The 13415-nt window shown below is 50.4% G+C and overlaps 1 protein-coding gene across 1 annotated transcript in view; it reads right to left on the bottom strand.

Moving 5' to 3' along the window:
* Window positions 1-11976, bottom strand: part of LOC116938476 (uncharacterized) — a 91402-nt gene extending 79426 nt beyond the window's left edge. Inside the window, exon 1 of the mRNA XM_076055662.1 lies at window positions 11622-11976. Coding sequence (XP_075911777.1) covers window positions 11622-11724 — 103 coding nt within the window. The 5' untranslated portion in view covers window positions 11725-11976. The remainder of the gene's footprint in view (window positions 1-11621) is intronic.
* Between the last annotated feature and the right edge of the window lie 1439 nt (window positions 11977-13415).

Below are 13415 nucleotides of genomic sequence, written 5' to 3' on the forward strand. Positions count from 1 at the left end.
CCAACAAGACCTACATCTCTGCTTTATTGACATGGTCAAGGCCTATGATACCATCAGTAGGCCTGGGCTCTGGGTTGTTCTTCGTGCATTTGGAGTCCCTGACCCTCTGCTCACGATCATTAAGGACCTTCAAGTTCGTGAAGCCTTCAATAGCTGTACCGGGGGAATCTCCATTTGGTACAGATATAATGGGAGGCTGATCAATGCCCAGGTGCGGTTAAGGGATGGCTCCCTATTGCTCAACCACGTTATGTATGGCGATGATTTGGTAATAGCTGCTCATTCAGAGGAGGAGTTTGAGACGCTGCAGCTGAGACTGGAGCGTGCCACTAAGAGATGGGGCCTTGCCATCAGCCCCACCAAAACTAAGCACCTGCCTGGGTATTTTGCACCATTGGACACTTCATCCCCACAACTCCCAATCGGTGATGGGGCAGTTGTGGAGAGAGTGGAGAGTTTCCCATACCTGGGCAGTGTGCTTACGACTGGCTCCAGTTTAACAGCAGAGGTCTCACTCCGAATCAGTCGAGCGGCAATATCTTTTCATCGGTTGCGTAACGCTGTGTGGAAGCTACCTGGTCTGTTGCTCCGCACTAAGCTTCAGGTCTTCTCGGCCACGGTCATTCCCTCCCTTCTCTACGCTTGCGAAACGTGGACCCCCCTAATGAAACATCTTCGCCAGTTAAAAACATTTAGGCTGGCCTGCCTACGATCCATCCTGGGTTTAACCAGACTGGATTGTGTGAGGAGCTCACAAATCCTTGAAAGATCTGGGAAGCTCCCATCGGTGACCTCCTCCGGCGGGGAAGGCTGCGATGGCTGGGTCATGTAGCCCGCATGCCCAGCCATCGCATGCCGAAACAGCTTTTGTTCGGCCGGATCGAGGACGCTAAGCGGGCGCGGCACGGGCTAGAGAAGAGATGGAGTGATGTGGTACAGGAGGACGTGGAGCTGAGTGGACTTGCCGATGACCGGTACCAGCGGTGTCAAGATCGGCCTCTGTGGAGGAGGCTCGTGAAGGACGCTACTGGGCAGTTGGAGGCAGTCGCCCTCCAACAACAACGGAGGGCGGAGGAGCGACGCTCACAACAACGAGCGGAGCGCCGGGTGGCTAAAGTACAGCAGGTTGTCACAGTAGGGGGCACAGGTGGTGCATCAGCCAGTCATCTCAGTCAGTCGACCCGCGGCACCTGGGTTTGTCCCATGACCTCCTGCCAGCGGGCGTTCGACACTTCACGTGGCCTCAAGGTGCACATAGCCTGGCACAAGCGTCGTGGTGACGTCACCGCCGCTTAGTGGCGAATGGCGGTTGTTATTGTTGTGTGTCTGTGTGTGTGTCTGTGCGTGTGTGTGTCTATGTGTGTGTCTGTGTGTGTGTTTGTGTGTGTGTCTGTGTGTGTATGTGTCGGTGTGTATGTCTGTGTGTCTGTCTGTGTGCGTATGTCTGTGTGTGTATGTGTCTGTGTGTGTGTCTGTGTGCGTGTCTGTATGTTGAGGGGAGTGGTAGTGTAGTAGTGGTTAGCGCTACGCTGCGCTATGAACCTGGCGACCCGGGTTCGATTCCCCTTCACGGCCAACACCAGTGACGATTATCTGAACCGGTCCTGGGCCTCCCCTAGGTCGACTCAGCCTCAAATGAGTACTTGGTGCGGTGGATAAAAACATTGCCACTGGGGAGACAAAGGCGGTCGGGCGTGATGCTGGCCACCCACCCCCTCGTGTGCCGTTCCGGCCTTCATAGGTGCTGCTCGCTAACAGAACTTGCCCCTACAGTCTGTTAAGGGTATACGGGGGATCTTTGTCTTTATCTTTGCGTGTCTGTGCGGTGCCGGACGGGCAACGCTGTCGTGGACAATGCTGTGGGGGGAGGAGCCAATTCCAATTGGCTCCTCCCCTCATGGCGTCTGTGACCACCACAGTGGCTAAACGGGGGCTCTGGACAGGTGCGAGGGGCTGGTAACCCCTCCACCTTCAAAAAAGTATATAACTAATAAATAAATATATATAACTAATAAGTTTGTGCCGGAGGCCTCGGGGGGACAGGCGTCTATGACGTCTCCTGGCCAAACCCCAAATTGGCGGAGCCAGGAGATTGAATCTCTACCCTCGGAGCTCCTCCAGAAACAACGACAAGCCACTTCGTGTGGCCACGTGGAATGTTCGAACGCTCACTACGGAGGAGAGGCTGTCACTCCTCTGTCGGGAGCTGGACCGGTACCGCCTGGATCTCTGTAGCATTCAGGAAGTCCGGTGGACCGGTTCTGGCTCCTGCCACCATAAGGGGTGGACAGTCCTCTACTCGGGGCAACAGACTGCCAAACAACAGGGTGTGGCTCTTCTTTTGAACAAAAGAGTGAAGGGTGCGTGGGAGCGTGGCTGTGAGGTGTGGGAAGCTGTAAGCCCCAGGCTACTTTGGGCTCGCCTTCCCATCAACCGGAGGTGAGGAATGGTGGTCGTGGTTACTTATGCCCCCACCGAAGACGAACATCCGTGGAGGGATGCAGGCAAAGCCGATTAGTCAGATGCCTTCTATGCCCTCCTGTCACAGGTGCTGGCTAAAGTGGCCCCTCGAGATAGTCATCTTGTTGGGTGACTTCAATGCCTGAGTGGGTCATGATGCTGGCACCTGGTCTGGAGTGATTGGAGGACATGGGCCAGATCAGCTCAATAACAACGGTAGGAGGCTGCTAGATTTGTGTGCAACCCATGGGCTTGTAATTGCCAACACGCTGTTCCGGCATAGGTGCATCCACACAACATCATGGATGCATGCCGGGTCGAAGAAAGAGCATCTGCTGGTCTACATAGTGACGGACCAGCATATGCGAGCCCATGTCCTTGACACCAGGACCTACCGTGGAGCTGATCTGCCCTCTGACCATCGACTAGTCATCTGTAAGATGCGCCTGCCATTCTTCCACTACGGTGGTGGGTGTACACCCAGGACCCCATTCCAACCTAAAGTGGCCTGGTCTCAGTTATCTGATGAAAGTTGCAAGCGAGAATTTCATCATCGCGTGCGGCTGGGGTTGGCATCGTCCCCCACTCCTCCTGATATCGAGGGTAAATGGGCAAGGTTTAGGAATGTGACTCATGCAGCTGCAATGGCTGCTTTGGGTACGAGGTCCAGACCTCCCCAGAAACCCTGGCTGACAGAGGAGGTGTTCAAGATGGTTGAGAAAAAGCGACAGGCCCACTGTCATCGGCTATAGAATCCCACATCAGAGAATGAGGAGGCTTACCACAGCCTTCCCTCGGAGGTTCGGAGAGCCGTGAGGCGCTGCAAGGATGGGTGGTGGTCGCGGGTTGCTGAGGATGTGGAGTCTGCCTCAGTGCCCGCGATCATGAATCTCTATTTAACTCCATCAAAAAAGTAACCTGCAGCGCCACACCTATTACCATCATTAGGGGAAAAACGGTGATCCAATCTCCGACCCCCAGGGATAGGTTTGCAGATTTGCTGAGCATTTCTGTGAGGTACTGGGGGAGGGGAAATCCCTCAGCCAGGAAAACATCGTGGCACAAAGTGGGGATGACCCTGCTGAGGCTGTGGTGCCTCAAATATTGGAAGCAGTCACCCCCTGTGAGTGGCTGGCTGAGGTGCCATCTGTAGAGGAAGTACTGAAGGCGATCCGGAGTCTGAGACCAGGAAAGGCACCGGGTAGAGATGATCTCCCAAGCGAAATGCTGCCCTATATGACATCATAAGGATGCCCTGGTGGTCCCCCTCTTTAAGAAGGGGGACCGCACAGACTGTAACAACTACAGGGGCATCTCACTCCTCAGTGTGCCAGGAAAGGTCCTGGCAAGGATTATTCAACATCGTGATGCCAGGCACGCTGAGTAGAGGCTTGCGGAGCCCCAATGCGGTTTCAGGAAAGGGTGGTCCTGCACAGATGCCATATTTTCTGTCCATCTACTACAGCAAAAGTGTAGGGAATTCCAACAGGACCTACATCTCTGCTTTATTGACCTGGTCAAGGCCTATGATACCATCAGCAGGCCTGGGCTCTGGGTTGTTCTTCGTGCTTTTGGAGTCCCTGACCCTCTGCTCACGATCATTAAGGACCTTCAAGTTCGTGAAGCCTTCAATAGCTGTACCGGGGGAATCTCCATTTGGTACAGATATAATGGGAGGCTGATCAATGCCCAGGTGCGGTTAAGGGATGGCTCCCTATTGCTCAACCACGTTATGTATGCCGATGATTTGGTAATAGCTGCTCATTCAGAGGAGGAGTTTGAGACGCTGCTGCTGAGACTGGAGCGTGCCACTAAGAGATGGGGCCTTACCATCAGCCCCACCAAAACTAAGCACCTGCCTGGGTATTTTGTACCATTGGACACTTCATCCCCACAACTCCCAATCGGTGATGGGGCAGTTGCGGAGAGAATGGAGAGTTTCCCATACCTGGGCAGTGTGCTTATGACTGGCTCCAGTTTAACAGCAGAGGTCTCACTCCGAATCAGTCGAGCGGTAATATCTTTTCATCGGTTGCGTACCGCTGTGTGGAAGCTACCTGGTCTATCGCTCCGCACTAAGCTTCAGGTCTTCTCGGCCACGGTCATTCCCTCCCTTCTCTACGCTTGTGAAACGTGGACCCCCCTAATGGAACATCTTCGCTGGTTAGAAACATTTAGGCTAGCCTGCCTACGATCCATCCTGGGTTTAACCAGGCTGGATTGTGAGCTCACAAATCTTTGAAAGATCTGGGCAAGGTCCAATCGGTGAGCTCCTCCGGCAGGCAAGGCTGCATTGGCTGGGTCATGTAGCCCGCATGCCCAGCCACCGCATGCCGAAACAGCTTTTGTTCGGCCGGATTGAGGGGGCTAAGCGGGCGCGGCACAGGCTAGAGAAGAGATGGAGTCATGTGGTACAGGAGGACGTGGAGCTGATTGGACTTGCCGATGACCGGTACCAGCAGTGTCAAGATCGGCCTCTGTGGCGGAGGCTCGTGAAGGACGTTACTGGGCAGTTGGAGGCAGTCGCCCTCAAACAACAATGGAGGGCGGAGGAGCGACGCTCACAATAACGAGCGGAGCGCCGGGTGGCTAAAGCACAGCAGGTTGGCACAGTAGGGGGCACAGGTGGTGCAGCAGCCAGTCATCTCAGTCATCTTAGTCAGTCGACCAGTGGCACCTGGGTCTGCCCCGTGACCTCCTGTCAGCAGGCGTTCGACACTTCACGTGGCCTCAAGGTGCACATAGCCTGGCACAAGCGTCGTGGTGACGTCACCGCCACTTAGTGGCGAATGACGGTTGTTGTTGGATCTCTGTGTCTCTGTATCTCTGTGTGTATCTCTGTGTGTATCTGTGTGTGTATCTCTGTGTATGTGTCTCTGTGTGTATCTCTGTGTATGTGTCTCTGTGTGTATCTCTGTGTGTGTCTCTGTGTCTATCTCTGTGTGTATCTGTGTTTATCTCTGCATGTATCTGTGTGTATATCTCTGTGTTTGTATTGGTGTTTGTCTCTGTGTGTATCTCTGTGTGTATCTCTGTTTGTGTTTCTGTGTGTATCTCTGTATCTCTGTGTATCTGTGTGTGTATCTCTTTGTGTATCTCTGTGTATATCTGTGTGTGTATCTGTGTGTCGATCTCTGTGTGTATCCCTGTGTGTCTCTGTGTCTCTGTGTGTATTTGTGTGTATTTGTTTGTGTATTTGTGTGTATCTGTGTGTGTAGCTGTGTGTGTATCTGTGTATGCATCTGTGTGTGTGTCTGTGTATGTATCATTGTGTATCTGTGTGTATGTATGTGTGTGTCTGTGTGTATCAGTGTCCATCTCTGAGTGTATCTGTGCGTGTATCTGTATGTGTATCTGTGTGTATCTCTGTGTGTATCTCTGTGTGTCTCTGAGTGTATCTGTGTGTATCTCTGTGTGTATCTGTGTGTATCTCTGTGTGTTTATCTCTGTGTGTGTATCTCTGTGTATCTCTGTGTGTCTGTGTGTGTCTCTGTATGTGTCTCTTTGTGTATCTCTGTGTGTATCTCTGTGTGTCTCTGTGTCTCTGTGTGTGTGTCTCTGTATCTCTGTGTGTATCTCTGTGTGTATCTCTGTGTGTATCTCTGTGTGTCTCTGTGGGTATCTCTGTGTGTATCTGTGTGTGTATCTCTGTGTGTATCTGTGTGTGTATCTCTGTGTGTATCTCTGTGTGTATCTGTGTATCTCTGTGTGTCTCTGTGGATATCTCTGTGTGTATCTGTGTGTGTATCTCTGTGTGTATCTGTGTGTGTATCTGTGTGTGTGTCTCTGTGTGTATCTCTGTGTATCTCTGTATGTGTGTATCTGTATGTGTCTCTGCGTGTGTCTCTGTGTGTATCTGTTTGTGTTTCTGTGTGTATCTCTGTGTATCTCTGTGTGTATCTGTGTGTGTATCTGTTTGTGTATCTCTGTGTATATCTGTGTGTGTATCTGTGTGTGGATCTCTGTGTGGATCCCTGTGTGTCTCTGTGTGTATTTGTGTGTATTTGTGTGTGTATTTGTGTGTATCTGTGTGTGTAGCTGTGTGTGTATCTGTGTATGCATCTGTGTGTGTGTCTGTGTATGTATCATTGTGTATCTGTGTGTATGTATGTGTGTGTCTGTGTGTATCAGTGTCCATCTCTGAGTGTATCTGTGCGTGTATCTGTGCGTGTATCTGTATGTGTATCTGTGTGTCTCTGTGTGTATCTCTGTGTATCTCTGTGTATCTCTGTGTATCTCTGTGTGTGTCTCTGTATGTGTCTCTTTGTGTATCTCTGTGTGTATCTCTGTGTGTCTCTGTGTCTCTGTGTGTATGTCTCTGTATCTCTGTGTGTATCTCTGTGTGTATCTCTGTGTGTCTCTGTGGGTATCTCTGTGTGTATCTGTGTGTGTATCTCTGGTGTGTATCTGTGTGTGTATCTCTGTGTGTATCTGTGTGTATCTCTGTGTGTGTATCTCTTTGTGTATCTCTGTGTATATCTGTGTGTGTATCTGTGTGTGGATCTCTGTGTGGATCCCTGTGTGTCTCTGTGTCTGTGTGTATTTGTGTGTATCTGTGTGTGTAGCTGTGTGTGCATCTGTGTATGCATCTGTGTGTGTGTCTGTGTATGTATCATTGTGTATCTGTGTGTATGTATGTGTGTGTCTGTGTGTATCAGTGTCCATCTCTGAGTGTATCTGTATATGTATCTGTGTGTCTCTGTGTATATCTCTGTGTGTATCTCTGTGTGTATCTGTGTGTATCTGTGTGTGTATCTGTGTGTATCTCTGTATGTCTCTGTATGTGTCTCTGTGTGTATCTCTGTGTGTATCTGTGTGTATCTCTGTGTGTATCTGTGTGTGTATCTGTGTGTGTGTCTCTGTGTGTATCTCTGTATGTGTGTCCCTGTGTGTGTCTCTGTGTGTATCTCCGTGTGTATCTCGGTATGTATCTCTGCGTGTGTCTGTGTGTGTCTCTGTGTATATCTCTGTGTGTATGTATGTATGTGTGTATCTGTGTGTGTATGTATGTGTGTGTATGTGTATCTGTGTGTGTGTATCATTGTGTATCTGTGTGTATGTATCTGTGTGTCTGTGTGTATCTCTGTGTGTATCTGTGTGTGTGTCTCTGTGTGTATCTCTGTGTGTGTCTCTGTGTGTATCTCTGTGTGTGTATCGCTGTATCTCTGTGTGTGTCTCTGTGTGTATCTCTGTGTGTATCTCTGTGTGTATCTGTATGTGTATCTGTATGTGTCTCTGTGTGTGTGTATCTCTGTGTATCTGTGTGTGTATCTCTGTGTATATCTGTGTTTGTATCTCTGTGTGTGTCTCTGTGTGTATCTCTGTGTGTCTCTGTGTGTGTCTCTGTGTGTGTCTCTGTGTGTATATCTGTGTGTGTATCTCTGTGTGTGTCTCTGTGTGTGTCTCTGTGTGTATCTGTGTTTGTGTTTCTGTGTGTATCTCTGTGTGCATCTATGTATGTGTATCTCTGTGTGTATCTCTGTATGTGTCTCTGTGTGTGTATCTCTGTGTGTATCTCTGTATGTGTCTCTGTGTGTATCTGTGTGTGTATCTCTGTGTGTCTCTGTGTGTCTCTGTGTGTATCTCTGTGTATGTCTCTGTATGTGTCTCTGTGTGTATCTGTTTGTATCTCTGTGTGTCTCTGTGTGTATCTCTGTGTGTATCTCTGTATGTCTCTATGTGTATCTCTGTGTCTGTCTCTGTGTGTGTCTATGTGTGAATCTCTGTGTATGTCTCTGTATGTGTCTCTGTGTGTATCTGTGTGTATCTCTGTGTGTCTCTGTGTGTATCTCTGTGTGTATCTCTGTATGTGTCTCTATGTGTATCTCTGTCTGTCTCTGTGTGTTTCTCTGTGTGTATCTCTGTGTGTATGTGTGTCTCACTGTGTGTATCTCTGTGTGTATCTCTGTGTGTATCTGTGTGTATCTGTGTGTATCTCTGTTTGTATCTCTGTGTGTATCTCTGTGTGTATCTCTGTGTTTGTCTCTCTATGTGTCTCTGTGTGTATGTCTGTGTGTGTCTCTGTGTGTATCTCTCTCTCTCTGTGTATCTCTGTGTGTATCTCTGTATGAATCTGTGTGTATCTCTGTGTGTATCTGTTTATCTCTGTATGTGTCTCTGTGTGTGTCTCTGTGTGTATCTCTGTGTGTGTCTCTGTGTGTATATCTGTGTGTATCTCTGTGTGTATCTCTGTGTGTCTCTGTATGTGTCTCTGTGTGTATCTCTGTGTGTATCTCTGTGTGTGTCTCACTGTGTGTATCTCTGTGTATCTGTGTGTCTCTGTGTGTATCTCTGTGTGTATCTCTGCGTGTGTCTCTGCGTGTGTCTCTGTGTGTATCTGTGTGTCTCAGTGTGTATCTCTGTGTGTATCTGTGTGTCTCTGTGTGTGTCTCTGTGTGTATCTCTGTGTGTCTCTGTATGTGTCTCTGTGTGTATCTCTGTGTGTATCTCTGTGTGTGTCTCACTGTGTGTATCTCTGTGTATCTGTGTGTCTCTGTGTGTATCTCTGTGTGTATCTCTGCGTGTGTCTCTGCGTGTGTCTCTGTGTGTATCTGTGTGTCTCAGTGTGTATCTCTGTGTGTATCTGTGTGTCTCTGTGTGTCTCTCTGTGTGTATCTCTGCGTTTGTCTCTGTATGTGTCTCTGTGTGTATCTCTGTGTGTGTCTCTGTGTGTATCTCTGTCTCTGTGTGTATCTGTGTGTATCTCTGTGTGTATCTGTGTCTCTGTGTATCTCTGTGTGTATCTCTGTGTGTATCTATGTGTGTGTCTCTGTGTGTGTCTCTGTCTCTATGTGTCTCTGTATGTGTCTCAGTGTGTATCTCTGTGTGTATCTGTGTGTCTCTGTGTGTGTCTCTGTGTGTATCTCTTTGTGTATCTGTGTGTATCTGTTTGTGTGTATCTCTGTGTGTATCTATGTGCGTGTATCTCTGTGTGTGTATCTCAGTATCTCTGTGTGTCTCTGTATGTGTCTCTGTGTGTATCTCTGTGTGTATCTCTGTGTGCCCCTACAGCCCTGCTAGAGGCTACCTGGGGTAGCTTTGTCTGTGTGTGGTGTGTGTAGTACATAGACACTGCTGCTGCTACTCGCTACTAACAGCACTTGCCCCTACAGCCCTGTTAGAGGCTACCTGGGGTAGCTTTGTCTGTGTGTGGTGTGTGTAGTACATAGACACTGCTGCTGCTACTCGCTACTCACAGCACTTGCCCCTACAGCCCTGCTAGAGGCTACCTGGGGGAGCTTTTTCTGTGTGTTGAAGCTGAGCTCAGATTTAAACTCCACCTGTTGCTGCTGAAACTTGAGTTTTGGAGTAAAGAATGTGTCTGTGTGTGTGTTAGAATATGTGTGATTGTGTGTGTCTTAGAATGTGTGTGATTGTGTGTGTCTTAGAATGTGTGTGATTGTGTGTCTTAGAATGTGTGTGATTGTGTGTGTCTTAGAATGTGTGTGATTGTGTGTGTCTTAGAATGTGTGTGATTATGTGTGTGTCTTAGAATGTGTGTGATTGTGTGTGTCTTAGAATGTGTGTGATTGTGTTTGTCTTAGAATGTGTGTGATTGTGTTTGTCTTAGAATGTGTGTATGATTGTGTGATTCTATGTCTTAAAATATGTGTGTGATTGTGTGTCTTAGAATGTGTCTGTGAGTCTGTGTGTGTGTCTTAGAATGTGTGTGATTGTGTTTGTCTTAGAATGTGTGTGATTGTGTGTGTCTTAGAATGTGCGTGTATGATTGTGTGATTCTACGTCTTAGAATATGCGTGTGATTGTGTGTCTTAGAATGTGTCTGTGAGTCTGTGTGTCTTAGAATGTGTGTATGATTGTGTGTCTTAGAATGTGTCTGTGAGTCTGTGTGTGTCTTAGAATATGTGTGATTGTGTTTGTCTTAGAATGTGTGTGTATGATTGCGTGTGATTCTACGTCTTAGAATGTGTGTGATTGTGTTTGTCTTAGAATGTGTCTGTGAGTCTGTGTGTGTGTGTCTTAGAATGTGTGTGATTGTATTTGTCTTAGAATGTGTGTGATTGTGTGTGTCTTAGAATGTGTCTGTGAGTCTGTGTGTGTGTGTGTCTTAGAATGTGTCTGTGTGTGTGTGTCTTAGAATGTGTGTGATTGTATTTGTCTTAGAATGTGTGTGATTGTGTGTGTCTTAGAATGTGTCTGTGAGTCTGTGTGTGTGTCTTAGAATGTGTGTCTGTGTGTTTGTTTGTGTCTGTGTGTCACTAATTTATGAAGCCTCCATCATCACCACAACCACCACCACTACAACCACCACCACCACTACAACCACCACCACTACTTCAATCACCACCACTACAACCACCACCACTACAACCACCATCACTACAACCACCACCACTACTACAATCACCACCACTACAACCACCACCACTACAACCACCACTACTACAACCACCACTACTACTACAATCACCACCACTACAACCACCACCACTACAACCACCACTACTACAACCACCACTACTACTACAATCACCACCACTACAACCACCACCACTACAACCACCATCACTACAACCACCACCACTACTACAATCACCACCACTACAACCACCACTACCACCACCATTACAACCACCACCACTACCACCATCACTACAATCACTACCACTACAACCACCACCACTACAACCACCACCTCTACCACCACTACCACCACCACTACAACCACCACCACCACCACAACCACCACCACAACCACCACCACCACCACTACAACCACCACCACCACCACAACCACCACCATCACCACCACCACAACCACCACCACCACCTGCACCACCACCACAACCACCACCACTACAACCACCACCACTACCACCACCACTACCACCACCACCACACGGCCAGCGACAAACAGCACCGAGTCAAAAAGTTCTACGGGACAGCAGCAGCAGCAGCTAAGGGGGCAACCGATGACAACCACCGATCGATCGATCACTGGATCGATCACTGGATCCATCGATTCATCGATCACCGGACCGACCCATCGATCGATCGACCGCCGGCCGCCAGCCAGCTCTGCCCGCGCGCGACGACGACGATCGATCGATTATCGATGGATCGCTCGATCGATTATCGATGGATCGGTCGATCAATTATCGATCGATCGATCGACGGCCGCCAACAGTTGCTGTACTCACCGAGTCGACGGGACGCGGCGGCAGGGAAGAGCAACACGTGACACCAGCACCAGCACCACCACCAGCGCCAACTCGAGCGCCACCGCTCCTCGTGGAGCAACATCGGCGCGCCGTTGCCGCCTTCCCCCTTGTCCAACGCCGCGTGCCACGGCCAAACGGAGGCGACCCTTGAGGGAAAGTCGACCCTCGCGCACGCGGATCGATCGTTTTTGTCGTCGATCGGTATCGATTTTTAACGAAGTTGTGGTGCTGGTGGTGATGGTGGTGGTGGTTACTGTACCACGAACGCCACCGCTGTGGCCGCTGCTACCACGGCGACTGCCGCCGAGAGGCGCTGAACACCCCCCCACTAACACCCCCCACTAACACCCCCACTAACACCCCTCCACCCCCCCCACTACCACCCCCCCACTAACACCCCCACCCACTACTCCCCACCCACTCCCACCCACTACTACCCACCCACTCCCACCCACTACTCCCCACCCACCCCCACCCACTACTCCCCACCCACCCCCACCCACTACTCCTCCACCCACTAACTCACCCCCACCCACTAACTCACCCCCCACTACTCCCATACCCCCCCCCACCCATTGAGGCTGTCGCGCGCGCGTGGAGGGGGAGGGGGTGGGGGGATAACGGTGCCCTCGTGGGGGCGGGGCCTAGGGGGAGGAGCCGAGGGGGAGGGGTTGAGGGGGAGGGGTTGAGGGGGAGGGGTTGAGGGGGAGGGGTTGAGGGGGAGGGGTTGAGGGGGATAACGGTGCCCTCGTGGGGGGAGGGGCCGAGGGGGAGAGGGGGAGGGGCCGAGGGGGAGGGGCCGAGGGGGAGGGGCCGAGAGGGAGGGGTTGAGGGGGAGGGGCCGAGGGGGAGGGGTTGAGGGGGAGGGGCCGAGGGGTTGAGGGGGTGGGGGGGATAACGGTGCCCTCGTGGGGGGAGGGGCCGAGGGGGAGAGGGGGAGGGGCCGAGGGGGAGGGGCCGAGAGGGAGGGGTTGAGGGGGAGGGGCCGAGGGGGAGGGGCCGAGGGGGAGGGGTTGAGGGGGAGGGGTTGAGGGGGAGGGGTTGAGGGGGGATAACGGTGCCCTCGTGGGGGGAGGGGCCGTGGTGTGGGGGGGATGGGTAGGGGGCGGGGCTGTGTGGGATAGTGGGCGGGGCTGTGTGAAATGTGGGCGGGGCTGTGGGGGTTGTTTAGGGGCGGGGCTTGCTGTAAAGAGCTTTCTAGCTCGTCCGGTTCCACCTGTAGGAGCAGATCGACATTGTGATTGCATTTGCTAACATTGATCAGCGACGGCCGCTATAACCACCGCGCCTATCCATTGTACAAATTCCAATGGGGGAGTCTCAGTCTGAATGGCTGCGACAAAATCCCGGCTGTGGATTTCCCTACTTGGCTGTGAAAAAAAACTTGGATCTGGATTGACTTGTTAATCAATAACAATAATCACCATGAAGGATCAATTTGCTGATTTTTTTAATGGTATCGTGGTTGTTTTAACCAGCTTTTTTTGTATGGATTTGGTCACTTTATCGCCCCTGTAGAGACGATGATTAGTCGGGGGTGAATGTTCTACAATAGATAAGCAGCGCCGGGCATATCCATTGTACGAATTTCAATTGGGGAGTCTGAATGGCTGTAAGGAAATCCCGGATGTGGATTTCCCTACTTGGCTGTGAAAAAAACTGGATCTGGATTGACTTGTTAATCAATAATAATAATCACCATGAAGGATCAATTTACTGATTTTTTAATTGTATCGTGGTTGTTTTAACCAGCTTTTTTTGTATGGATTTGGT

This window comes from Petromyzon marinus, chromosome 72, assembly GCF_048934315.1.
Source record: "Petromyzon marinus isolate PM22_M1 ecotype Great Lakes invasive population chromosome 72, UKy_Petmar_22M1.pri1.0, whole genome shotgun sequence".
In the NCBI taxonomy this organism is placed as follows: Eukaryota; Metazoa; Chordata; class Hyperoartia; order Petromyzontiformes; family Petromyzontidae; genus Petromyzon; species Petromyzon marinus.